This window comes from Puma concolor, chromosome B1 (assembly GCF_028749965.1).
Source record: "Puma concolor isolate L17-30 chromosome B1, mPumCon1.1.hap2, whole genome shotgun sequence".
NCBI classification, from domain to species: domain Eukaryota; kingdom Metazoa; phylum Chordata; class Mammalia; order Carnivora; family Felidae; genus Puma; species Puma concolor.
The window spans coordinates 32937328-32962392 of NC_141670.1; the positions used below are offsets into that span (position 1 = coordinate 32937328).

At 46.8% G+C, this 25065-nt stretch overlaps 1 protein-coding gene across 5 annotated transcripts in view; it reads right to left on the reverse strand.

The window, feature by feature from the left end:
• The window catches only part of DOCK5 (dedicator of cytokinesis 5), a 222953-nt gene that overhangs the window by 24229 nt on the left and 173659 nt on the right, over positions 1-25065 (reverse strand). For all 5 annotated transcript variants that reach the window (XM_086703428.1, XM_086703427.1, XM_086703426.1 and 2 more), the window contains 13 exons: positions 24791-24849; positions 24331-24485; positions 23484-23569; positions 20865-21024; positions 20045-20085; positions 19087-19177; positions 15150-15269; positions 12696-12785; positions 10889-10993; positions 5411-5552; positions 2444-2525; positions 1334-1418; positions 826-912 (listed from right to left, as the gene is read on the reverse strand). In XM_086703428.1, coding sequence (XP_086559554.1) covers positions 826-912; positions 1334-1418; positions 2444-2525; positions 5411-5552; positions 10889-10993; positions 12696-12785; positions 15150-15269; positions 19087-19177; positions 20045-20085; positions 20865-21024; positions 23484-23569; positions 24331-24485; positions 24791-24849 — 1303 coding nt within the window. The remainder of the gene's footprint in view (positions 1-825; positions 913-1333; positions 1419-2443; positions 2526-5410; positions 5553-10888; positions 10994-12695; positions 12786-15149; positions 15270-19086; positions 19178-20044; positions 20086-20864; positions 21025-23483; positions 23570-24330; positions 24486-24790; positions 24850-25065) is intronic.

A 25065-nucleotide genomic window follows, 5' to 3' on the forward strand; every position in this document is an offset into this window, starting at 1 on the left:
GGTTGAGAAGGAGCACTTTGGGCAGAGAAAATGCTGCATCATCAAGGAGGGTTGAAATAGCACGGAATGAGCAGTTTCGTTCCAGAAGATTCCTGAAGAGATGAGGTGGCAGAACCGAGTCACAAAGATTCTGCATGTGTGTCCTAAGGAGCAGGGGCTTTATGCTCTAGGCACTGGGGAGCCACGGCAAGGTTTTGAGCATGAGAGTGATACGCTCAGCTTTCCACTGTGGAAACTCACACTCTGAGACAGTGTGGAAAACAAGCCTGTGAAGGCCCAAGCAGGAGCCCAATGAGGGGGCTTTTTCCGTGGCATCCACCAGAGATGAATGAGGGACTAAAACAGGGTACAATAGGAGAGCTGGAAAACAAACAAACAAACAAACAGATTTAATAAATATTAAGAAGGTAAAAGGGTCAGCTTCGGGAATGCTGGAGAAGGGAGAGCGTGGGGGGACTGGTAGACGTGATCAGCCACGAATGAAAGAAGAGGAAATGTTTTGGGAGAGAAGAATCTGATTGGCAGGAAACTCCAAGGAGACGTTCTGAAAATGGTTTGGGGCGCTTGGTGGGATTATGAGGAGACAAGACTCATTTGGTCATAAAAGAGTCATTCACTGTGAGTAACCTTTAGGGTTGGTTTGTAACATCAGTTTTACAGAGGAGTTCTATTACACAAGCATGCCTTTTATTTCTCTTCTGGAAAACAAAGTTGGCCAGAGGAGGCTGGCCAGCCTAGTGAGAACCGGAGGGGCACTTAACAAAGGCCCTTATTATATTTGGAGACACAAAAGAATTTTCTGAATCCCAATTCCGAGTGACTCACCGTTGAAATCTGTTTGACTTCAAACCACTTGAGGATGCCAGGAAAGGTATACGCAGTCGTATACGTGGTCCTTTCGATCCACATGGTCTGGTGGAAGGAAAGACAATAGGAAGGGTCAGTTCCCAGGCCAAAATGGCCAGGGTTGAGTTCAGTGAGATTCTGTTCTCAAATGCTTCCTTAGTGAATGGGCATCAAAATGTTTAAAGCTGCAAGGGATCATCTACTTGGGCCCTCTCACGTTCTAGAGGGGAAATGTGAGGTCCAAAGAGGCGTGACTTGCTCCAGTCATACTCAACGCAACATCGGAGCCCCACGGTAGAGCCCCTTTTTTCGGATGGGTGCCAGCCTAGAGCTTTCCACTGAGCTGGCCTGCTGTCTATGCAGTAAGCACGTAGAACCTCTACCCCTCGGGCCGCCATGGTTTCTGCTGTCTGTGCCGGTCAGGTGGAAAGCCTCCATTTGGATGGCAACTTGACCTTGTTTTAGAGGGCAAAGTGCGTGGACTCACAGCAAATTCATTATCTGGATCCTTTTCTCCTTTCCGGAATGGCCGGGAATACTGGAATTGTTGTACTTCATTGGCTCTGTAGTAGCTGGGGAGAGAGAGACATCGCCACAACGCTGGAGTTTCTCTTACAACAAGCGCTCCTTGAGCAAACTTCAAATAAGCCCTGGGCCGCGTCTTCCACAGACCGAGTCTTATCCCCTAAGCGATCTCAAAACAGACACAGTCTTCATAAGGAAGGCGGCAGGGGGTGCACATTTTATTGCACATCTTAATTTTCTTATTTACGGATCCATTCCACAGCTCGCCATTTAAAAAGGCGTATGTACTCGTATCCACGTTTGTGATCGCATTTGTAATAGCTTTATCACAGTTCTAGCAATCCTTCTAATATTTTAGCTTCTGAGGAAAAAGACCGGGACCTGTGATCACTGGGGAACCCACCAGGCAAGGTGAGGTCAGCCACTCCTAAGTGAGTGCTTCCCGGGTGGAATTGAGATCCAGGAGATCCAAAACCTAACAGTGAAATTCTTGATCTCCCTCTGCCTAAAAAAACCCCAACCCCCACCCCACCTGCCCCAAATCCCTTCGAGTTACCAAGCTCATATTTTATACTGAAAATAAAGAGTTGCTGCGGTCTGAACACTTGGGTTCCCCCCAAGCGCATATGTTGAAATCCTAACACCCCCCCACCCCCCCACAACGTGATGGTATTAGGAAGTAGCCTCCGTGGTAAGTGCTTATGTTCTACCCTCTTGAATGGGATCAGCGCCCTTGTAAGAGACCCGAGAGATCCATCACCCTTTCTGCCACGTGAGGACACAGCAAGAAGTCGATGTCTGTGAACCAGGAAGCAGGTCCTCACCAGACACCAAATCCGCTGGAGCCTTGACCTTGGACTCCCCAGCCTGCAGAACTGTGAGCAATGAATGTCTGTTGTTTATAAGCCACCCAGTCTGTGGTATCCTGTTAGAGCAGCTCCAGAGGTTTAAGACAACAGAAGGTTTTCCAAACTGTAATGAGCTCAAGGCTTTGGTGTTGAGGTACTTCTAGATCAAGTGTGTCAGAGAAAAAAAATGCTTCTAAAAACAAACCAAAAGAGCCCCTCCTTACTTTAAGATCTGCTCTGGAACTGGTTTGTCCTTGTAGCTGGGAGGCAGGCTCATCACTGGCTTTACGGTGAAACACTGCATGTCTGACGAGCTCATTAAGGAAAAGGGGCTGGGCCATGAAGCTGTCACAGGCAGAAAGGACTGCTTGTCCCCCCCACCCCCCCCCCCCCGGCTTTACAGATGGGACATGGTACCTGCATTAATTATTCTTTTTCACTGAATGCCAGGACTGCACGGAAAACAGGGTTTCCTTATGTATTATCAAAATGCCTGATTAAGCCACAATCCTAGGACATTTTTTGGTCAGACACCTGGCAAAACAACCTTGCCATAGGAAAATAGACATCAATGAAATATCGGGGCGGGGGGGATTAGACACAGTTTTAAATAATTTCTTTTCGACAAGCATGCCTCTGAAATAGCCAGACTCCAGAGCCTGTGCAATAGGAATTTCTGGGATCTTTGGATAGCACTTGTTTATTGAGGGCCATAGCTGGGGACTGATGTAGATTTTGTCTTTCCTTTTTCTTCCTTCCTTCCTTCCTTCCTTCCTTCCTTCCTTCCTTCCTTCCTCCCTCCCTCCCTTCCTTGTGAGGGAGGGGGAAAGGGGGAGAGGCAGAGAGAGAGGCACAGGAAGACAGAATCCCAAGCAGGCTCCGTGCTGTCAGTGCAGGGCCTGACGCAGGATTCAGTCTCACAAACCATGAGATCACGACCTGAACTGAAATCAAGAGTAGGACTTAACTGACTGAGCCGCCCAGGCGCCCCTGAAGTAGGCTTTCCAGACGGTACCTCTAATAAAACACAACTAACAGGTGGATGTGATAAATCTTTTACAGATGAGGAATCTGAGGCTCCGAGATGAGCCAGAGCACGTAACTGGTAAATGGTAAAGTCAGGCTTCAAAGCCAGCTCGGGGGTGAGACCTGAGTCTCTGACTTGATAGTCTGAATTAGTAATAACCTTTTATTTCTGGCCCTTGCCAGTGCAGATCTACCGTTTCGAAATCTGCAGCATTTAAACTGGAGTTTCAGGCCATGCATCCGGACAGAACAGTGACTTCCAGGATTTCTGGGTGAAGTCTCTAGACCCTGGCACCAGGACACGTACTCAGAATACAGAATTAGAACTCACAGCTGCTGGGGCGCCTGGGTGGCTCAGTCGGTTAAGCGTCCGACTTCAGCTCAGGTCACGATCTCGTGGTCCGTGAGTTCGAGCCCCGTGTCGGGCGCTGGGCTGATGGCTCAGAGCCTGGAGCCTGCTTCCGATTCTGTGTCTCCCTCTCTCTCTGCCCCTCCCCCGTTCATGCTCTGTCTCTGTCTCAAAAATAAATAAACGTTAATTAAAAAAAAAAATAAAAAATAAGAATCCTCAGCTGCTGAGGGGCGCCTGAGTGGCTCCGGGCGTTGAGTATCCAACTTTGACTCGGGTCATGATCTCCTAGCTCGTGAGTTCAAGCCCTACATTGGGCTCACCACCGTCAGTGCAGCAGAGCCTGGCTTCGGATTCACGGTCCCCCACTTACACACGCACGCTCTCTCTCTCTCCAAGATAAATAAGCAGTAAAAAAACCAAAAGAGAAAACAATTCACAACTGCTCAGTGAGAATCTCTCCGTGGCGATCCTCACGCATGAGAAAATCTGAGCACCACCAGGCTGGGCCTCACACCGGTCTAGCTGACAGAGCGTTTTAATGATCTCCTTTCTATCTGGATCCTCACAGAAGTGTTACTAGGTATTTAGGGAAAACAGACTCACACCTCGTATATGAGAAAGCAAGACCTGGAGGAACGAAGAAGTTTCGACAAGGTCTAGTGAATACGCAGGAAGGGCCGGGGGCCAAGTGACAGGAATTCAGTTCTTCGAAGACCTCTTTTCATTCCCACACCACAGAGGCAGCTCGGTGGTTTTCTGAACCCTCATAACCCAAACAAGGATTTATCCTCAAAGACTAGTCTTTTTCCAAGCACCTACTGTGTGTTAATGGGTCGCTGTTCTCTTAAAGGTCTATTGGTCTGTTGTTATCGTGAATCTTTCTACACCGGTACCTATGATAATAGGCAATATCTATTGAATTTGTATTAATACCAGGCATTGTTACTAATCTTTGACATGTATTTGCTCCACCTTTACAAAAATTCCATGAGAAAGAATGAACACCATCCCCATTTTATAGATGGGAAAACTAAGGAGCATAGATCATTAAGGAACTTGCCCTTAAGAGACATAGTACATGATAGAGCTGAGACTCGAACCCAGGCACTGAGGCTCCAGAGACTTTTTTTTATCTACCATGCCACACCGGCTCTGTCTTACCTACCTCTCTTTATTCTGAACACTGTTCAATTTTAGAACATCTTTATTTTAGTACAAAACACATGAAAAGGCTTCAAAACTAATTTTGTCATGGAGCTCGCTTATTTACTTATTTATAAAAAAGCATGTAATAGGGGTGCCTGGGTGGCTCCTCGTGGTTCGTGGGTTCAAGTCCTGTGTCGGGCTCTGTGCTGACAGCTCAGAGCCTGGAGCCTGCTTCGGATTCTGTGTCTTCCTCTCTCTGCCCCTCCCCCAGTTACACTTTGTCTCTCTCTCTCTCTCTCTCTCTCGAAAACAAATAAAAACATCTAAAAAAAAAAAAAAAAAAAAAAAAGAAAGCATGTAATTAATTTTTCAGTAAGTCATTGCATGTTACAAAAGAAGAGCCAGGCATCTTCATCCAGGATCCAGGATCCTGAGCAGGAACGCTCTGTCCTCAAGCTCTCCATCTGGCTCTAAAACATCCTTTCCTATTCAAGATCTGCTTACCATCTCTCTCCTCTACTTCATAACCATGAGCTAAGGACATTAGGGCCCCAAAGCTTTGACACAGAATGGGAGGCTGAGTCAGAATGGTTACACGGGTGGTCGGGGGACCGAACCCTTAGCTTCTGGGGCCGGGCCGGGCCGTGTCTCCCCAAGGCAAGGATACACTGTTTTGGGGACGACTTGATTTCCTCTCCCGGGGGCGTGGTGCTGGTCATCTTCTCGGCATTGGGGAACTGCGTCAGCAACCTCAGGCTGAAGTCTTCTCGCCTCTCGTACTCCTTTCCCCGATAGATAAAGATTTTGTTCTGCAGGTCAGAGACAGCAAGGCGGGTCAATATGAAGCGTGAAGGAGCCCTGGAGGAGCCCGGTGCTGAGGAAGCCATGCCCTCCCAGCCAAAGCGCCATCAAGTTCTCACTGAATACTCACTGCGCGCCCTGCACCAACCATCCTATCCGGCAAGAGCTCATGGGTGATTTGGGCATTAAGGTCAAGGGCATAAAGCTGCTTCCGCAGTGCTTCTCGTAGTGTGGCCCAACGACCACAGACCAGAGGAGTGCTCTGCACTCAGCCACAAGGCAATGAGGGGCTTGTGCCCTGATATGGATCTGTGATGTCACCGGGCACAGTGTTGAATTCAGCGGATTTTTTTTTTTTTCCCCAGAGCAAGACATTCTCAATGAAGGAAGGAAGGGCAGCGATTTCTTCCCAGGCAATCCCTCCTCCCGTCAAGATCCAGTATCGGTCTGTGGACCAGCGCTTGGAGTGGCACTGACATACAGGACGGGAATGCATGAAGAGAGTCAACACAACAAACTTTCACTTGGGAAGAACAGGAATGCATTAGAGCTGTCCCTAGATTATCCCGAAAACCACCGTGGAGGGCAATGTCAACGTCTCAAGGAAAATAACTGCACTAAATACTGTTCTCTCCATTCTAACCTACATTCTTCTTCTGTTTAACAAAATTAATAAAATTGGGCCTTTTTTTTTTTTTTTTTTTTTTAAGAAAGAAGTTTCCTAAGTCTCAGGCTTAGGAGTAATCTGATTCACGGCTGATGTCGCCCAAGTTAAGTTCTAACGCAGCCACGGTTTGAAGGTTTCTGCTCACCTGCTCATCACAGATGAGTACTTAGCATTGGCAGCCCAGACATGAGCCATTTTTAACTAAAACTGGGGCCCATACTGTCCGGGAAAATCGCTTTTAGAATTTACTTGTCCATTCACATAACCAACACGCATTGGACAAACACAGTGGACCTGCTAAGACACGAGGGATATGATGATGCCCCCATGCTCACAAAACTCAGCTTCTGACAGAAACAGAAAACAAGTAAATATGACAGTTGATACAAGTAACTTGAAGGCTATGTATCTTGTAGGATACATGCTGATGGCAGTCGAAATTGCCAGATCTTTGGGAAGGGATGATGACAGTTTTTCCAAGCCGGGAAAGATTTATGTGACCAATTCCTGCCTCGTGAAATGCCATCGTTCAGGCAAAGCGGCGGCAGGCAAGGAAGCTGAGCACAGGGTGGCACGAAGTGTGGGACGTGGGCAACAAGGTGAACGGGAGCAGACAAGCACAAGGTCAGCACGGACCAGCCCGGATTGCAAGGGAGGGCTTCAGGGACGACGTTGAGATTGACGGGGCCCAGGTGGACAGATAGGGTAAGGAGAGGAAAAGAGAAGGGCTGGACCACCAAAACAGGCACGGTAGGTGAACAGAAGGATAAGGCCACGGGGCAGACAGGATGGAACTGAGGTAGAAGAAATAAGCTTGGATGAGCCAGACCAGTGAAGGGCAGGCACAAGTTCCGAAGGCCCAGGGAACGTACTGGAGGTTCTGCAAGGGGGGAGTGATAGGATGACAGAAGCAGTCTGGACAGGCTCGTCTGAACAGTGGAGTGCACGTTCAGCTGCAGGAATCCTAGGCAGGACTGAGTGGGAGGAGAAGCTACGAGATCTGGTGTTTGACTCTGGTGTTTGGTGAAGGGCCAGCAGATGGGGAGAATCAAGGAGGATTCGGGGATGCCTGGCCCAGGAGCAGGAAGAACATGTGCCGCTGACAGAAACGGGGACGAAGGGGACCGGGCTGGGCTTGGGGGGAGGCGGACAACACAATTTCAGATAGTCTGAGTTTGGGGAAATAGTCCGTAAGACAGAAGGGCACGTAGGTTAGATCGCTGAGGAGGCATTTATATTTTCCAGCACCTTTGATAACACAGAGCATCCACAAACCACTTGACGGCGTGTAAAGCACTCCTATGCGCTATTTATTTCCTTCTGAAAACGGCCCTGTGGAGTGGGCAGTATTTCTCCAATTTACACATCAGAAAAGGGCGGAGGTCATAGGATTTGGCTGACATCACAGAGTCACCCAGACGATGATCTGGACCCCGATGTCTCAACTGGAAAGTCTAGTCTTTTGGCTGGCCCACCGACCCACGTCCGTTATGTCACGTGACACAGCAGTCACACAAGTATGGCAGGCACCACTGCCTTACCAGGACTCGAGTGCCGAGACTGAGGGCCGATTTAAGACTAGAACCTACTGCAAGGCTCCTTCCTAGACCCTCTCCCCTTGGTGCCCCATTCTCTTTCCCTATGCTACCTCATCCAGGTGCAAATAACCCACCAACTTTATCTCCAGCCGGGAACTTTCCGTTGAGTTCTGGATCCATACATCAGATTGTTGACTTGCATCTTTCGGATGTTCCAAATTTCCCTCACACGGAGTATGGCCGAAACCAGACTTTCACAAAGAACGTATAAAGATGGGACAGGCCCTCTGCGATCCGGTACCCAGAGCCATCTGCCCCCATTCTCTACTTGTCCTCTTGGTCATGTGCTTCCAGGCTCAAGGCTTCCGAACCTGCTGTCCACACTGCCTGGTACCCCATCTCATCTCTTGACGGTTACCTGCCTTATTCCCTCTCTTCTTTCAGGTTTTTGCTCAAGTGTCATTTTCTTACTGACACCTTTCCTATTCACTCCATTTAAAATTGTAGCTCCACCCCCATCACCTGCCTCTCTATTCACCTTCCCTGACGTCTTCTCCTTGATACTTATGGAGCGTCTACACGGCGTGAGGCATTGTTCTAGGCCGTCTGACATACCAAATGTCTCACTTACATTTTGTGTGTGTTTCCAAGCTAGTATATAAGCTCCATTATTTCAAGGATTTGGGTTGCTTTGGACCGTGCCCCCATGCGTATAACAAGGCACAAAGTAAGAGTTCAATAAATATTTATTCAATGAACGGATTGACTCTATCCTTTTCCTTTACTGCTATCTTAGTGGATGGCTCCACAGCCCCTCTAGTACACAGGCCAGAGACCTACTCCCCTCCTTCCTCACGCACATGGCCCAACAATAATCACCAAGTACGAAATCCCTCCATTTTTCCTACAGCTACTTCCCTAGGCCATCCCAACATCCCTTCTCTCAAAATCTGCGACAGTTTCTAGTGGCTTATCTATACACAACCGACCACTGCCCATACCAGCCAGACGATGACCTTGCCAACACCTAGAATCCACAATGGCTCCCTCCTGCTCTTGGGATGCTGACAACACAGCTGGGGCAACCCCACGGCCCTGCCCGGTGTGATCTCCCCCACATTTTGTGCCTCAACTCCCTGCTCACCTCACTCTCTCTGTGACCACCGTGCTGGTCTTTCATTCCCAGGCACAGCCATGCCCTCGCCTGCCACTTCCTCTGCCTGGAATGTTTCTTCCTATCACCCTGATCTCCATAACACCAAGCTCACATTGCAGTCGGAACAGCAATTTCCCAGGAAGTCTTTCTCGACTCTTACGAAACGCAGGCATGATTCGCAAAGAGTAAAATCTACCCCCCTGTTTGCTGTAAAATTCTGCCAGTTTTGGCAAACATAACCATGACCACAATCAAGATACAGAACAGTTTCACTACCACTCAAAATTTCCTGATACTTGTGAAGCCCAACCCTCCCCAACAGCTACCAGATGACGGCTCATCTGTTTTCCATCTCTACGTTAAGCGTAACAGATGCCATATAAAGAAAATCAGAGAGGGGCGCCTGGGTGGCTCAGTCCATTAAGCGTCCGACTCTTGGTTTTGGCTTAGGTCATGATCTCACGATTGGGGAGACTGAGCCCCGCATCAGGCTCTGCTGACAGTGTGGAACCTGCTCATATTCTCTCTCTCTCCCTGTCTCTCTGCCCGTCCTCCACTTGCGTGCTCTCTTTCTCTCTCAAAATAAAAAACAAATGTTAAAGAAAAAGAAAGAAAATCAGAGAGTACGTAGACCTTATGCTCTAAGTTCTTTTACTTATTAGCACAATGCACCGGGATTCACCCACATGCTTGTATGTATCAGAACTTCATTCCTTTAAAAAAAATGTTTTTTAAGTTCATCTATTCATCTTGGGAGAGACAGAGGCAGCACAAGTCGGGGAGGGGCAGGGAGAGAGGTGGGGAGAGAGAGAATCCCAAGCAGTCTCCATGCTGCCAGTGCAGAGCCTGACTTGGGCTCGAACTCACGAAACCTTGAGATCATGACCTGAGCCAAAATCAAGAGATGGATGCTTAAGCGACTGAGCCACCCAGACGCCCCAGTACTTTATTCCTCTTAATTACTGAGTAATATTCCATTGCATGGCTCTTTTGACATTTTTTTTAATCCCCTCATCAACTAAGGGACACCTGAGTTGCATCCAGTCTTTGGTGATTATAAATAATGGTGCTATAAACAATCATGTGAATTTTTTTTTCATGTGAACCTAAGTTTTTATTTTACTTGGGTTAATATTTCAGTAAATACTTCCTGGTTAACCAACGCTTACAGCACAGGATACCCGTTTTGGTCAGTTTCAATTTCCATTTGTTTGCATGATTATTCAATTAACACTATACCCATTAGGCTGTAAACGCCATGAGAGTAAGGGCCATATCTGATTATAATCTGCCTAGTATGTGCCTGGTACACAGTAGGCACTCAGCAGACGTTACAGAATGAATGAATGAGTTACCTCCTCCTTGGGAATGATGCAGCATGCAGAGTACTTCCTTTCTACATTTTCTTAAATTAGGGGACGGAAAATGGATCATACATCCAAACACGGCTACCTCTAAAGAGGCTTCCGTTTGTGCCGGAAAAAATACGATTTTGCCTGTTTTTTAGATTTTAGAATCAGTGTCCCGTTATAGAAAAATTTGGGGAAGGAAAAACACGGTCCTTTTCACTATTACAACGCCTGTTTTTATTTTTGTGAAACTTTCGCAGTCCCGCCCTTGGGATATTTGCTTTCAAACTGGCTCTGGCTGGAAATAAAATAAACAAGGAAACACATCAATCCACACTTCCCCCCAGCCTGATCTGTAGCAGCAGACCAGTGGAGGGGAGGGTTCTGTTTTTCCCCTTTTCATTCCGCCTGGGAAAAGTCATTTTACAATCGAGCTGCCAGAATACCAGAGGCTGGGGGCGTGGGGTGAGGACGCCGGCCACGCAGGAAGTGGTTTCCCTCCCCGACCTCCCACAGTGAGAACATGGGCCTCCAGCTGCTAACATACTAGGCCCATCTGGAACAGAGATGAATACCTTCCCTCCTTCAGATGGCATGGCTTAATGGCTTAGAGGACCACCCTGAGGATTCTTACCCGTAGGAAAGAAGGAAAGCCCTGTCCATAGTATCCAACGGCAAAGTACTCAGGCTGAGGCCTCATTGCCTTAATGATGTTCTCATAAAACGAGGCTCTTTTTTTCTGGAAAACAAAACAAGGCATTCCACAGGGAGGTTACAAGGGCACCACTGAGGGGTGGGGAAGATCAGAGTATTGTTCGCTTTGTTGTTTCTCATGGATCAACAGATAAATGAAAAGTCTTTGGAAAATATCTTGTGGGCCAAGACGTTATCCTTTTCTTGGATCGAAGGGTTTGGACGTGGGTCCGTGAATGAGCCTTGGAGGGTCTAGCAATCTCTGAAGCTGCATGCAGAAAGATGAACACGTGTGCATATGCCTCTATGGAGGGGGGCAGTGTTTAGTGATGGACAGTTTCCTGAAGAGGGTTCAGGACCCCTAAAAGGTTCAAAAGCTCTTTCTGAGATTCACGGAGGGTGGCTGCACTGAAACAGAGACCCGTGAGGAAAGATCAGGAATCTTCTGGTTCTCACAGGTGGTTTGGATTAAAGTCCTTGGTTCAGCCACAAGTGCCCAGAAGGTGGTGGTGATGTTCTGTTTTTCAGGATCTGGTACCAGCCCTAATTTCAATCCTTCCCACGGGAATAGGTTTCCCGGCCAGGGCTGAGAGTCAGACTTAAAGAAAGCAAAACAGGTCGCCAGACCTGGGGTCTTTGAGGCATGTCCCGGCCCCTCCCACAATGGTCCCATGACTGCATTACTACTCTATTGAGGTGAAGGTTTCTATCACAGTGTTTGCTTCGAAGGGTAACACGTTACATCATGAACAGCTCGGTTAAGTTCAGGAAATGAGTAAGTGATTTTTGTGTGTGAGACTAGGAACTGGCACAGCACACGGGCAAGCTCTTTTCCAAGTGACCTTGACAACTATCCCCTCAAATAAAATACACTTGACCCTTGAACAGTATGCGTTTAAAATGTTTGAGTCCACTTACAGGCAGATTTTTTTTTTGATAAAGACAGTGTAGGACTGGAAATATTTTCTCTTCCTTTCAATCTTCTTAATGTCTTTCCCCAGCTTACTTCATTGTAAGAATATAGAATACACGTACAAAATACGTGTCGATCAACTGTTTATGTTATCAGGCAGGCTTCTGGTCAGCAATAGGCTATTAGTAGTTCAGTTTTGGGGGAATCAAAAGTTATGTGCGGTTTTTCAGCTGTGTGGGGGGGTTGGCGCCCCTCACCTCCCCACTCCGCGTTGTTCAAGGGTCAACTGTATTATTACCTAACAATGGGTGGCCTGACCTTTTGTGATTCCTCTACTAACAATTATCAAATGGAATGCTGTGTTGGCCTACCACTGGACATTTAGAGGGTTATTTTTGTTTTGCTATATTAAATAGCTGATCTGTGCCACCAGTAGGCCCCTGAGGATGTGGGCCACAGAACAAGTAATTTTGATGCACAGAAGATGTCAGAAAATATCTGAAATATGGGGCGTGTTCACAGAAGGCAGAGTAACTGCGAGGGGAGAGGGGAGATGGGTCAGGAATACGGAGGGTCCTTAGAGAGACAAAAGGCACAGACAAGGGCAAGAGGTCTGTAGGCAAGGATCTCGAGCTCTTTATCAGAGATAATCTGGAAGATAACGCAAACGTTTTTTGGACCTCATCTTTTTTTCATTTTTCTTTTGAGCACGGTTTACTTTTCCATGGTAAAGGAGGCTGTTTATCTTGACTTTCTCAAATGTTCTAAAACATGTGCCTGAATGCTGATTTTCACACTCCTTCTGGAGGCTTGATATATTCTGACCGGGACTCACCAGCAGGTTGCCAAGGCCCTCGTAGTCGAATACTTTGCTCTCGTAGGTCTCAGCCAACTCTTTGCTCAGTTTGATGGCCTTCTCCCACATCTTCAGAAAAAGAAAGGTAGGGTTACAAGCGGAGAACAAAGCAGTCAGTGATCCCTCTGTGAAAGTCAGGGGAGAGTCGCTGACAGTGACTAAGGAGTCAGGTGGGTTGAGTTTCTGCAGACATTCTCACCACGCCTCACCTCCTGGATCAACCAAACCTTTGTCTTTTTCTGACATGATGACGCTACTGTATCTTGGCTGCTTTCCAGGCCACATCTTCTATAACTCTATTTGCAAGAACATGAAGAATACCGTGCGTCCTAAACAACGCGATACAGCATTGAAAGGGCAAAGCACGAGAGACCACGGAGAGTTGAGAGGAACCAGTTCCCAAACCTGGGTTTTGAAAGCATGGAAGTCTTGTCAGAGGGGAAAGGAAGTTGGTGTGAGCTCTGGTTCTGATTCTGGGGTGCGTGTATGTGTGTGTGTGTGCGCTTTGAATAAGGATGTTTGGGAGGAGAAGAAAATGGAAGAAAGGCTAACCATACTGTTGAGTGCAATTTGGGAAGCTGTTTCTCTAATTTAGAACACTGACTCCCTATTTTTTTTTTTAATTTTTTAATGCTTTTTATTCATTTTTGAGAGAAAGAGACAGAGCGCCATCAGGGGAGGGGCACAGAGAGAGGGAGACAGGGACAAAGCACAAGCAGGAGAGGGCAGAGAGAAAGGGAGACACAGAATCCGAAGCAGGCTCCAGGCTCTGAGCTGTCAGCACAGAGCCCGACGCGGGGCTCGAACCCACGAACCGCGAGATCATGACTGGAGCCGAAGTCGGACGCTTAACCGACTGAGCCCCCCAGGCGCCCCCGATTCCCTATTCCTAACCAAACTATCTACTTAGCCAACGGGAGTTTTAAGAAAAATGCCTTTTTAAACCATTTATGACTGTCTCAGTTACAGCCTACTGCACATATGTGGTGCCTGAGGCTGGCATCCCAGATTGAGCCCTCGGTTCATTTTGATGGTTCATGAAACGCCTCTTAGATGGACACTATAAATAACACAGCATCTGGTAATTTCCTACTTGATCCTTATTAACCAGGTGCTGTGATCCATTGTTTCTGGGTGCTGAAGGACTGTAGGGACAGTTCACATACGGTTATAACACCTTTTAAAATTAAGTCTTCTAAAAATCATTTGCCAACTTCGGCCCCTCTGAAACTTCAGTGCCTGGAACCCTGCAAAGGCTCTGCAATCTGCCATATGGAACCCATTCCAGATCAGGTGAATCTGGAGCTGGAAGCCAGTCAACAGTATCAGAGAAGTTCTCTCCAAATGCTAAGTTATGTAAGAGGCAGGGAGATGGCCGAGCACGGCGCTTCTCAGAGTGTGGTCCCTGGTCTCCGCGAGTCCCCAAGACCCTATTAGGGGGACCAGAAGGCAACGTTATCTCCTTAGTAACAATAACGCTATTTGCCTTTCCCAAGCCCCATCCTCTTGTACGATGGGGTTTCCCACGGATGACAACAGGTGTAATACCGCGAGAGACTGAACACAGAAGCAGACAGGAGAATCCTGCTGTCTCCTGTTCAGCCAGATGCTGAAGAGATTTGCAAACGTATCAAACGATGCTACTCGTATCACTATTTTTATGGAATGTATAGTTATTTTTTTTTAACATTTTTAAATTTATTTTTGAGAGACAGAGAGCACAAGCGGTGGAGGGGCAGAGAGAGAGAGGGAGACACGGGATCGGAAGCAGGCTCCAGGCTCTGAGCTGCCAGCACAGAGCCCGACGTGGGGCTCGAACTCACAGACCGTGAGATCATGACATGAGCGGAGGTCGAACGCTCAACTCACTGAGCCACACCCAGGCGCGCCTGGAATATATACTTATTTTTAATACATATGATTTATATTAGTAGTAAAAATGGCCTTAAGAGAACAAATAAGCAAATATTTTAAGATTTTCTGTTTCAATTTCTAAGAGTAGAAGTATCAATAAATATAATATAAAGAGAGGGCTGTTGGGGCGCCTGGGTGGCGCAGTCGGTTGGGCGTCCGACTTCAGCCAGGTCACGATCTCGCGGTCCGTGAGTTCGAGCCCCGCGTCAGGCTCTGGGCTGATGGCTCGGAGCCTGGAGCCTGTTTCCGATTCTGTGTCTCCCTCTCTCTTTGCCCCTCCCCCATTCATGCTCTGTCTCTCTCTGTCCCAAAAATAAATAAATGTTGAAAAAAAAATTTAAAAAAAAAAAAAAAAAAAAAAAAAAAAAAAGAGAGGGCTGTTTTACTGGTGACTATCTCCTTCACCTGAGGGGTCTGTGCTTACCGTGGGTAGTTAGCATCAGAAAGGCATTGCAATATTGCAGCCAATTTCTTCCCTCCCCTACTACAAAAAAACAAACAAACAAAAACCAAACTCACTTTGCCTTTGTCAAAGTATGAAATGATCTCTTGATACAGCTTTTCTTTGAGCTCTTGCTGGGTATAAACATAGTAACTGTCCCTCTGAAGCAAATGGGGTACACAGGGCTTGTCAGACCACTGAAAAACAAACAAAAGGAACAAAAGAAATTAACATAACGTGGTGATTAACTAAGTCAATTAATCAAAGGAGATCGATGTAACAAGTACTCAGCTACTAAAAGTCAAATTTGTGTATATTTTCAACTTGGCCGTATTGCAGTAGATTATTTATTAAGCACAAAAATTACCCCCTCCCCCCAAAAGGCACATGCCAGCTTCAAAACACGTGTCATGCTGAACGTGAAAAGTTAGGAAAAAGGCGAGGGTGCCGACCAGCAAAGCTGCCGTTCAGGGCAAGTGTCACTCAGACAATTGGATGAAAGAAAAAAATTAGAAGTATAACAGTGGGAAGGAGGGGGTACACCTATCACTGTGTATAGACCAAGACTCTATTCTTCATAATCCATCCCTTCATAAAGCATGTCAACAGAAAAACTACCCTCGAGAGTGACAGAATTAAGTAGCGGCACAAAAATTAACAAACTCAGAAATAACTTAGAGACGAATTTCCTATAAACAGACGACCACTCTGAAAAATAGAAGACCCCAACAGAAAAAACGCAAAATGCGAAGATAATCCAGGCACCACAACGTGAATGCACTTTTTTTTTTTAATACAAATTTTTAAATGTTTATTTTTGAGAGAGAGAGAGAGAGAGAGAGAGAGCGAGCGCAAGCATGAGCAGGGGAGGGGCAGAGAGAGAAGGAGCCACAGAATCCGAAGCAGGCTCCAGGCTCTGAGTTGTCAGCACGGATCCCAATGCAGGGCTCGAATTTACCAACCGTAAGATCACGATCTGAGCCGAAGTCTGAGGCTCAACTGACTGAGCCACCCAGGCGCCCCCACAACGTGAATGTACATAAAGAAACTGAATGGTACACTTAAAAATGGTTTAAATAGGGATGCCTGGTGGCTCAGTCAGTTAAGCATCGACTTCGGCTCAGGCCATGATCTCATGGTTCGTGAGTTCGAGCCCCCATCACGGCTCACTGCTCTTAGCACAGAGCTTACTTCGGATCCTCTGTCCCCCTCACTCTCTGCCCCTCCCCTGCTCATGCTCTCTCTCTCAAAAATAAACAAACATTAAAAACAAAAAGTTTACAGAAAGGTTTAAAAATGGTTTAAACCAATACATTTTATGTTATGTGCATTTTGCCGTAATTAAAGTAAAGAGAAGAGGTATTTAGGAATCACCATAACAAGGAATATGCAAGACTTCCATCCGAAGACGTTTAACACATTCACAAAAGCAGACAAATGGAAACAAACGGAAAGTCCTGTCATGCTTTTGGATGAGAAAACAGCGACTCCATAAGCATGGAAATTCTCCCTAGATCTCTGGTTAAATTTCATGATTCCAAAGTCCTTATGGAAAAACAAACCAAGAGGACTGGGGTGGAAAACTCGGAAAAAAGCACAGCCGTGAAGAGTAACTACCAGGGAGTAAAACATACTATGGGGCAGTGTGGTGCTGGTGCATGGAGTACTCATTCAGACCATGCAAAAGTTGAGCAAATCTACAAAAGAGACTTGCCCTGTATAGCCCTTTACTACGTGATAAAGACGGACTATCATCCCAGTGAGAAAATTACGGACCGTACTTCGTAAACGGCACCCGAAATCCAGTAGCCACCTGGGTGGGGTGTAGTTGCATCCACCCCGCATTCTTTATGCCAGGGTAGGGTGTTTAACTTTCTGAGCAGCACAAATGAAAAGACCTACAGTCACCGACACACGGGAGTCTCTTTGTGATCATTCCACAGTCAACCAGCCCTCCCCCACCCCCCCACCCCCCCACAATAAGTTTTTTAGCGCCCTGAACTTGAATATGGATTGTGAATGGTTGCCCTGGGGACGTGGTGAGGCAGAGGAGTCCTGTGTTTAATCACAGAGCTAAGAACAACGTACCTGTGTTCTTTTAGTATAAAATAAAAATTAAGTTATACAAGAAAATTAATTGCTGGGGCAAGAACAGAGACAAAGAGATCCGATAGGAGGCTATCATGGTGCTCTAGGGGAGAGACAATGGACCAGGACGACAGCAATGGAGATTTAAAAAAAAAAGTGGATAGGGGCGCCTGGGTGGCGCAGTCGGTTAAGCGTCCGACTTCAGCCAGGTCACGATCTCGCGGTCCGTGAGTTCGAGCCCCGCATCAGGCTCTGGGTTGATGGCTCAGGGCCTGGAGCCTGTTTCCGATTCTGTGTCTCCCTCTCTCTCTGCCCCTCCACCGTTCATGCTCTGTCTCTCTCTGTCCCAAAAATAAATTAAAAAAAATAATAATAAAAAAAAAAAATTAAAAAAAAAGTGGATAGAAAAGGGGTGCCTGGGTGGCTCAGTCGGTGAAGTGTCCGACTTCGGCTCAGGTCACGATCTCACAGTTTGTGGGTTCGAGCCCCGCGTCGGGCTCTGTGCTGACGGCTCGGAGCCTGGAGCCTGCTTCGGATTCTGTGTCTCCCTCTCGCTCTGCTCCTCCCCCCCCTCACGCTCTGTCTCTCTCTCTCAAAAATAAATAAACATTAAAATAAACAAATACATAAAAGTGGATAGAAAGGACATGACATCAGGATCTCTAAAAGATCTCTACGCTCCTGCGTTCACTGCACCATGATTCACAATAGCCAAGACAAGGAAACAACCTAAGCGTCTAGCAATGTATCGATATATGGATAAAGAAGCTGCGGAAGATGTATGCAATCGGATAGCATTCAGCCACGAGAAAGAAGGAAATCCTGCCTTTCCTGGCAACATGGATGGACCCTGAGGGCATTATGCTAAGTGAAACAAGCCAGACCGAGAAAGGCAAATACTATATGAATGCTATGTGGTATCTCTTATGTACGGAACCTAACAAAGCCAAACACATGCAAACAGAAGGCACCAAGGCATCAAGATGTTCTTGAAGGGTACCAGTACGGCCAGAGAATAAATAAATCCTGGACATCTAACGCATAATGATTACAGACCACAATACTGTACTACAGACTTCAAATTTTCTAAGAGACTAAATCTTAACTGCTTCCCCCCCACCGCCACCCCCCAACCCCCCACACACACAAAGTCTGTGCCCTGACAGAGGTGTTCACTAACTCTACAGGCCCATGATTCTTGCTCAGCCACGACAGGGGGGCGGGGGGGGGGGGGGAGGGCGGTGAAAAAAAGATTACAACAGGTATTTGCCAGAGTCCCTGGGTGGACCGAGGTGCGCTTTGGTAAAATGGGCAGAAAGGAGAAGGTAGGAATGGATCATCCCCCACCCACAGTGGGAAATAACAGTTACTGCCGGGTGAAGTGTGAGCTGTCTCTTGGTCACTCCGACACTGCAATGTTGAAAGAAGCGGTTCATACGAGAATCCAAAGTTAGAGGGCTGGTGGGGACCAGGAATAATTACACACCATGATGTACAGATGTGCTTATATCCATGGCACGCTTTTACCCAGCAAGAGAGTATAAATAGGAAAGTACTGCTATGTTCATTTGCAACTTATTTCTTGACAGTGGCACAATTTTTCTTTTTTTTTACATCTATGAATATGCTGCGTATATTAATCAACGTGTTTGGTTTCTTCAGTTAGACTGTCCATTACTAGAGACCTGTGAGCTGTGCTCTGCTTCCAAAGGAGTTTTAAATAAATGATAACCGACATTTTCCCAACACTGGTCAGGAAATTCGCTGTGCTTGTTTTAGATGGTATTCGACTAACTCTTGGGTTAAAGGGGTCTCCCTTGGACAAGGCTCTTTCCCGTCAGAATCAGGAAGCCTGCGGGATTTGGTCCCAAAGGGCTGGCCAGTTGGCTCCCACCCAGTGGAAAAAAGCCTCCCCCACCGACTTACCTGCAGAAGCTCAGCATGTAGGAGAAGCGTGTAGGCGGCTTCTGTGTAGTTCTCTGAGTCTCGGTGCAAATCCCGCAGCTTGTACAAGTACCTGGTAAGAAGGGGACACAGGAGGTGCTCTGGGGCTCAGGGTCACCTCATTAGGCAACCAGACCACGGCCTCTTCCCCATCTTTTCTCCCCTCCTCCTTCGCACAGACCAAGGAATCTATTACTTCCCGTCTTTGCATCCACTTAACCCACTGTGCCGCTTCCTGCCTGTGTGTCTTTCCCATTCCATCTACTCTACTGTACTTTTTGTTTAACACAGGCATGCTTAATTTTTTTCTTTTTTTAGCATCATGGGGCGCCTGGGTGGCTCGGTCGGTTAAGCGTCCGACTTCAGCTCAGGTCATGATGTCACGGTTCGTGGGTTCGAGTCCCACATAGGACTCTGTGCTGACAGCTCGGAGCCTGGAGCCTGCTTCAGATTCTGTGTCTCCCTTTCTCTCTCTGCCCCTCCCCTGCTTGCGTTCTCTCTGTCTCAAACATAAATAAACATTAACAAAAAAAATTGTCACGGACCCCCCCCCCCCCCGCCTGCCCCGAGAAGCTAATAAGAACTATGGAATCTCTCCCTAAGAAAATACATACAGTTTAAATCCAAGTTCGTTTTGTGGTCAGGACTTCAGCAGTCCTGGACAGGAAGGCACATGGCCATGCCTCTGCTGACTGCTTCCCGACTGCTCTGGCCAGTCTTCTATCTTTTCCTGGAATCGCGACACCAGTCTCCCTATGTACTGTGCTTCCATATCTGTCTAGAGAGTTTACCCTTTCGGGGGGGCCCGGGGCAGATGACACACTTTTTGGTGTCTCTCAAAGCAGCAAGCGTGGTGTTGGGACTTAGTATTTGTTAACTGAAGAAATAAATAATAAGGCCATGGCATAAATGGCAAAAGCAGAAATCTCCTTCAGCTTACCTTATGTATATGTCCTCTCTCTTCTTTTCTTTGTAAAAATTCTACCGAGAAAAGGGAGTCAAAAATACCAATGTAAACCAAAGGTTATCAAAAATGGCCAAACCACGACTTTTGCTTTTTAACAGAGTCACCTTTCCAGACTTAATTTTGCCCTTTAACAAATACCCCTACAAAGAAAGGAAGTGATCATTTATAAAGAAGATAAACTGCAGAACGTTTTTAGGACCGTTCGTCTAAAAAACACGAGGGAAATCCTCTAAGTGAACAAATAGCCAACTGATACTCAAGTCAACTGATGGTTTCTTCTTTCTCAGGCAGTCAGTGGTGCCAGGTTCTTCCTGTCTATTAAGCAGAGGAATTCATGGCAGCCTATGCTTCTGAGGTCGGTGGTCCCAGTTACATATATCTGGGAAAGGCAAGACCACAGAGCTCTGGCACCATGAGGATTCCATGACTTTCCCCTCATGGTACAGGGTTTCTGATGCATATTCACCTATGCCCAATATTTCCAAACAATAAAGCAACCAGATATAAACAAGACACAGAAACAGGTGAAAGATGGCCTTCAAGTAAGAGCTGAGTTAAGAGCTAATGTGGCATTTTCTATCCCTGTGTCCACTTTTATTCTCCAGGTCTGTGTGGCAGCTGATATCGGAGTCCAAAGCTGAGTCAGCTGCTCCCATTAGACTCAGCAGGGCACAGACTCTGTAAAGGTGGCCTCAGGGCACCTCTGTGCCTGTGAGACCGACTCAGAGCTGAGCTGTGCTTGTGGGGCTGGCCCTGCAATGCCCTCTCGCCAACCGAGGGTCTTGGGACCTACCAGCACGTTAACGGTACAGCTCATGCGGTTCTCCTTGCTCTCGTCATGCATGATAATGGTTCTGTAGTCCAAGAGGTTCTCCAACAGGCTGCTGACCAGGAGCGCAAACACTTCTCCAGAGCTGGAGAGGTATTTATGTTTCCGGCAATGTTCTAGGAGCCTGGAAGGGTGGAAGTAGAGACAAATGCCCGCGTTCCGTACTCTGTCATTCCAGCACCGTTAATGAGCACTGTCCAAGGACCTAGCAGCGGGGGGGGGGGGGGGGGGGGGGGGGGGGGGGGGGGGGGGGCGGGGCGGGGCCAGGCTAGGAGAAACACACCCTCTCTCTCGGCGCCTTCTCTTACGCTGTACCTCCTGGTGGCTCAAGTTCTATGTTGTCTTCAGGGCTGTGGCTCAAATCCCACTGTCACTTAGAACCCCAGCCCACAATGCCCATCTTTCAGCTTCTATCTGTCTTCGTTTTTTGTCTTTTGTCGACGCCACAGAAATGGAAACCTTTGCCCCAAAGGTGTGTGTATGCTATCTGATCACTCTAACTGAAGTTGAAAGAGACCATCTAGAATTTTCTATGTCTTTATTCTCCCTAAGGCCTAGCACTTCGGGGTATCCTGTGGACGTTCTGGAAAGCCTTGGATCGACGCCCGGTCTAGAGGAAACAAGGAATCTAGTGCACATCCAGACATGTGGCTCTTCGGACAAAAGTACTATTTAAACCGCCACCGCCACAAAACTACAAAATTGTAAATAAATAAACTGAGGCTTGGTATGAATCCTATTTTGTTGGACTCAAACAGAGAAAAGCTTCTATAGGGGCTTCTCAGATTTGACAACTGGAAAAAACACTCAGAGAACAAGAGGAAAAAAGAGAAAGAAACGGGTTCAAAGAATTAGCCCAGACTTGAGGATTATTCTTGAGCACTGGAGATTTGTAGAGTCAAATTGTTCTGAGACTCAGAAGGAATGAAACAAACCAACAAACGAAACACCAGACAGTGAAAAGTCAGCTTGGGATTTAAAAAATGGGTAGTTTATCATTTGTAAACTGTGTACGTGTATATGTACATAATTTCTCCATTTAATCCCCTTATGAGATCTGAATCACGAAAGTGATTATGTGGCAGGTGGGTAACTCAAACAGGTGGACTTAATGGAAATGGGATGAAAAGATCAACAAATGGGTCTTGTCATCCGCTAAAAATGAAACAAGAAAGACGTTTGGTTCTTGAAAATATATCTGAGGGGCACCTGAGTGGCTCAGTCGGTTAGGCGTCTGACTTTGGCTCAGGTCATGGTCTCGTGGTTTCTGAGTTCGAGCCCTGTGTCGGGCTCTGTGCTGACAGCTCGAAGCCTGGAGCCTGCTTCAGATTCTGCGTCTCCCTCTGTCCCTCTGTCCCTCTCTCTGTCCCTCGCCCGCTCACGCTCTGTCTCTTGAAACATAAACATTAAAAAAACAAAAGAAAAGAAAATACAGCTGAGTTATCAATTCAGCTCCATTCCTGAGCACCCAGTGTTCTGGCTTTTTTAAATCTTAAAAAAAAAAAAAAAAAGAAAGAAGAAGAAAACGACCTTGGGAGTACCTATCCTCAAGCACGGTCTAGTACGAGCCACACCCACAAAAGAGGTGGCCAACGAAGCCACCGGGGCGCATATCCAATCAACAGGTGACACAGCTGGTCAAAATCACAAAGGCTCAGAGGACACAAGAAATGACTAGTCTAGGGTAGTGAGCGCCGTGGACGACAGAGAACGTGAGGATGACAGCAGTGACCAGCACAAACCCAGAGCAGGGACGCTCAGTCAGCATGGGCTCTGTAATAGACACTATTCTGATGCATCACCTCATTTACACCTCAACCCTTACCAAAGTGTACATGCTGTTAGTGTAGACGAAAAAAAAGAGGGCCATCGGAGAGATTAGAACACTTGTCCAAAGGCACGTTTCTAGAATATGGAGAAAACGGGATTTGAAGGTTTCTTTAACTCCAAATTCCACGTGTTTTGAACCACACTTTTACACTGTAATTCCATTTGAGCAAAGGAGAATTCAGAGGGCAGGAGGGGTGTGCGGGGTAGGTGTGGGGGGGTAGGGAGTAACTACAGAGAGAGAATAAAAATGTTGGATGCGGGGGAGGTGCGTAGGGCAGTGCAATGACCAGCCTGGCTGGAGATGTAACAGGTGTTCTTAGAGGCCCTCTATAGGGCATAAGGTATTTTTAAAGGTAAAGTGGACTTTGAAATGTTTTTTCCTTCCTCCTTTAAATGGTGCTTTGAAGCTATAATTAGAGGCGATAGCACTTTTGGTGAAGTTCAGCAATTCAAACACTGGGCAAAATGCCATCGCTCTGTATATCCCCCGCCCCCCTGCACCTTCCATCTGCTCTGCTCTCGAGGGGCCGGGCTGGCCAGGAAAACACGGACATTTGACTCACATCAGACAAACAAATGTCAACAGTGGATGGTGTAAACTCCATTAAACCCCCCCCCCCCCGGGACCATTTGTGGCGGTGACCCCAGAGCTTCCCGGGACTCCTCGACTAGGCTGTCCATGCTGCAGAAGCCTGCTTCTCTCCCTCACTACATGATGCGTCAACTTTGAGGCTTTGTTTCTGTAATACTCACAGTTTTTCCAGAAGGACCTTGTATTGTTCATCTCCTCTGCCCCCTTCTACCTCTTGGTCCAGCTTTGTGATCAGCTCATTCTCAAACTGAAAGCAGAGTTAGAATTTCCCAGGAGAACGCCAGATACCCTTCGAAGAAGCCACGAAAGACGCCCCGCCAACCTTTCTAGATTTGACACAGCCCCTTTATTGAACTGTGAACACTTTCCAACATATTATAGGGAAGATCATAATTCATGTCATCCATTAATCAGGTACCAGAGCCCCATCAAAACTCTCTAGACGAGTCTCATGTTACTTTGTCCTTTGCTTTACATTTGGAAAAAAAAAAATCCCCCAATATTATCTTCCTGTTTTGACTAATCCTAATAATTCTAATTATCTATTTTATTTTTTTTCTTGGCTGTCTTGGCAATGGAATTTGCTTTTGCAGAACTTCACAGCTACAAGACCTCTTTGGTTCCAAAGCACTCTATAGATAAGGAAACTGAGGCATGGGAAAGACATGCAAATTGAGAGAGACCTCAAAACCAGAGAGGCCTCGGCATCTTTTCCCCAACCCACTGCATTATGTTCTCAGCTACACTGCAACCGGCAGGCTTAAAACGCATGATGTCAAATTTTAATTACCCAGAGACAGTTAAACACATGCAGTGAAAAGGGTTTCTAGGCCACGTGGAGAAATACCTGATTCTCCCTCTAACTGCTTTACGGCGTGAAAAGTAAATAAAGTTTTTAAAGCAACTTCGATTTGTATAATTCAGGCTACTGCTTCTTGGTGGAGAAAGAAACCAAGCAAGAGGCAACTATCTGCACATGAGTAAGATTCAAGTTCTGCCACTCCTTACCATATGGAAATTGCCGTTTCCGCTGAAGTTGAACTCACACTGCATCATGTCAAAGAAAATGGGGATGGTGGCTTTCCGGAGCTCTACTTCGGGGGTCAGTGTGACCTCCAGAATGGGACCCACCATGGAGGGGATAAATTTGATTTTGTGGGGACCTGAAATGAAAGTAAGCGGGGATATGAAAAAGTGATTTCAGTGGCAGTAAAGTGTTCCCACCTTCCTCTACGGAAGAAATGGAAAAGGTCATGTGGGTACACCAACTCAAATTCAGAAGTGAGTGACTAAACAACATCGTCTTCTGATAACATATGGATGTTATAATGAAAGACTGACAAGTCAACTTTCTCTTCTAGACACACAGGCAAATAAATGTCAGGGTTATTGGGAGTTAAAATAGAAAAGAACCCATCGTGGGATGCTTATTACACGGGAGTTGTACGGTTCAAGGTCATACACTCACCCAGGTTATACCACATGTCCCGGATTCTAAAGCCGATTTCCTTTCTCATGTCCCCATATCTAGAAAGAAGATCATAAACAAGAGAAAGATCTGAGGTGGAAATGAAAATGATGAGGCCTGTGAAAACAGCCTGTGCCTCTCTAGGACCACCTTTAAGACGGGTTCAAGGCAAGGCCACAGTCAATACCGAAATGAGCCCCCAAAGAGAACGAGGCCACATGGAGAAGGGACGTAACTAGCAGGAGGGGGCCAAATGCAAATGCGGAAAAATAACT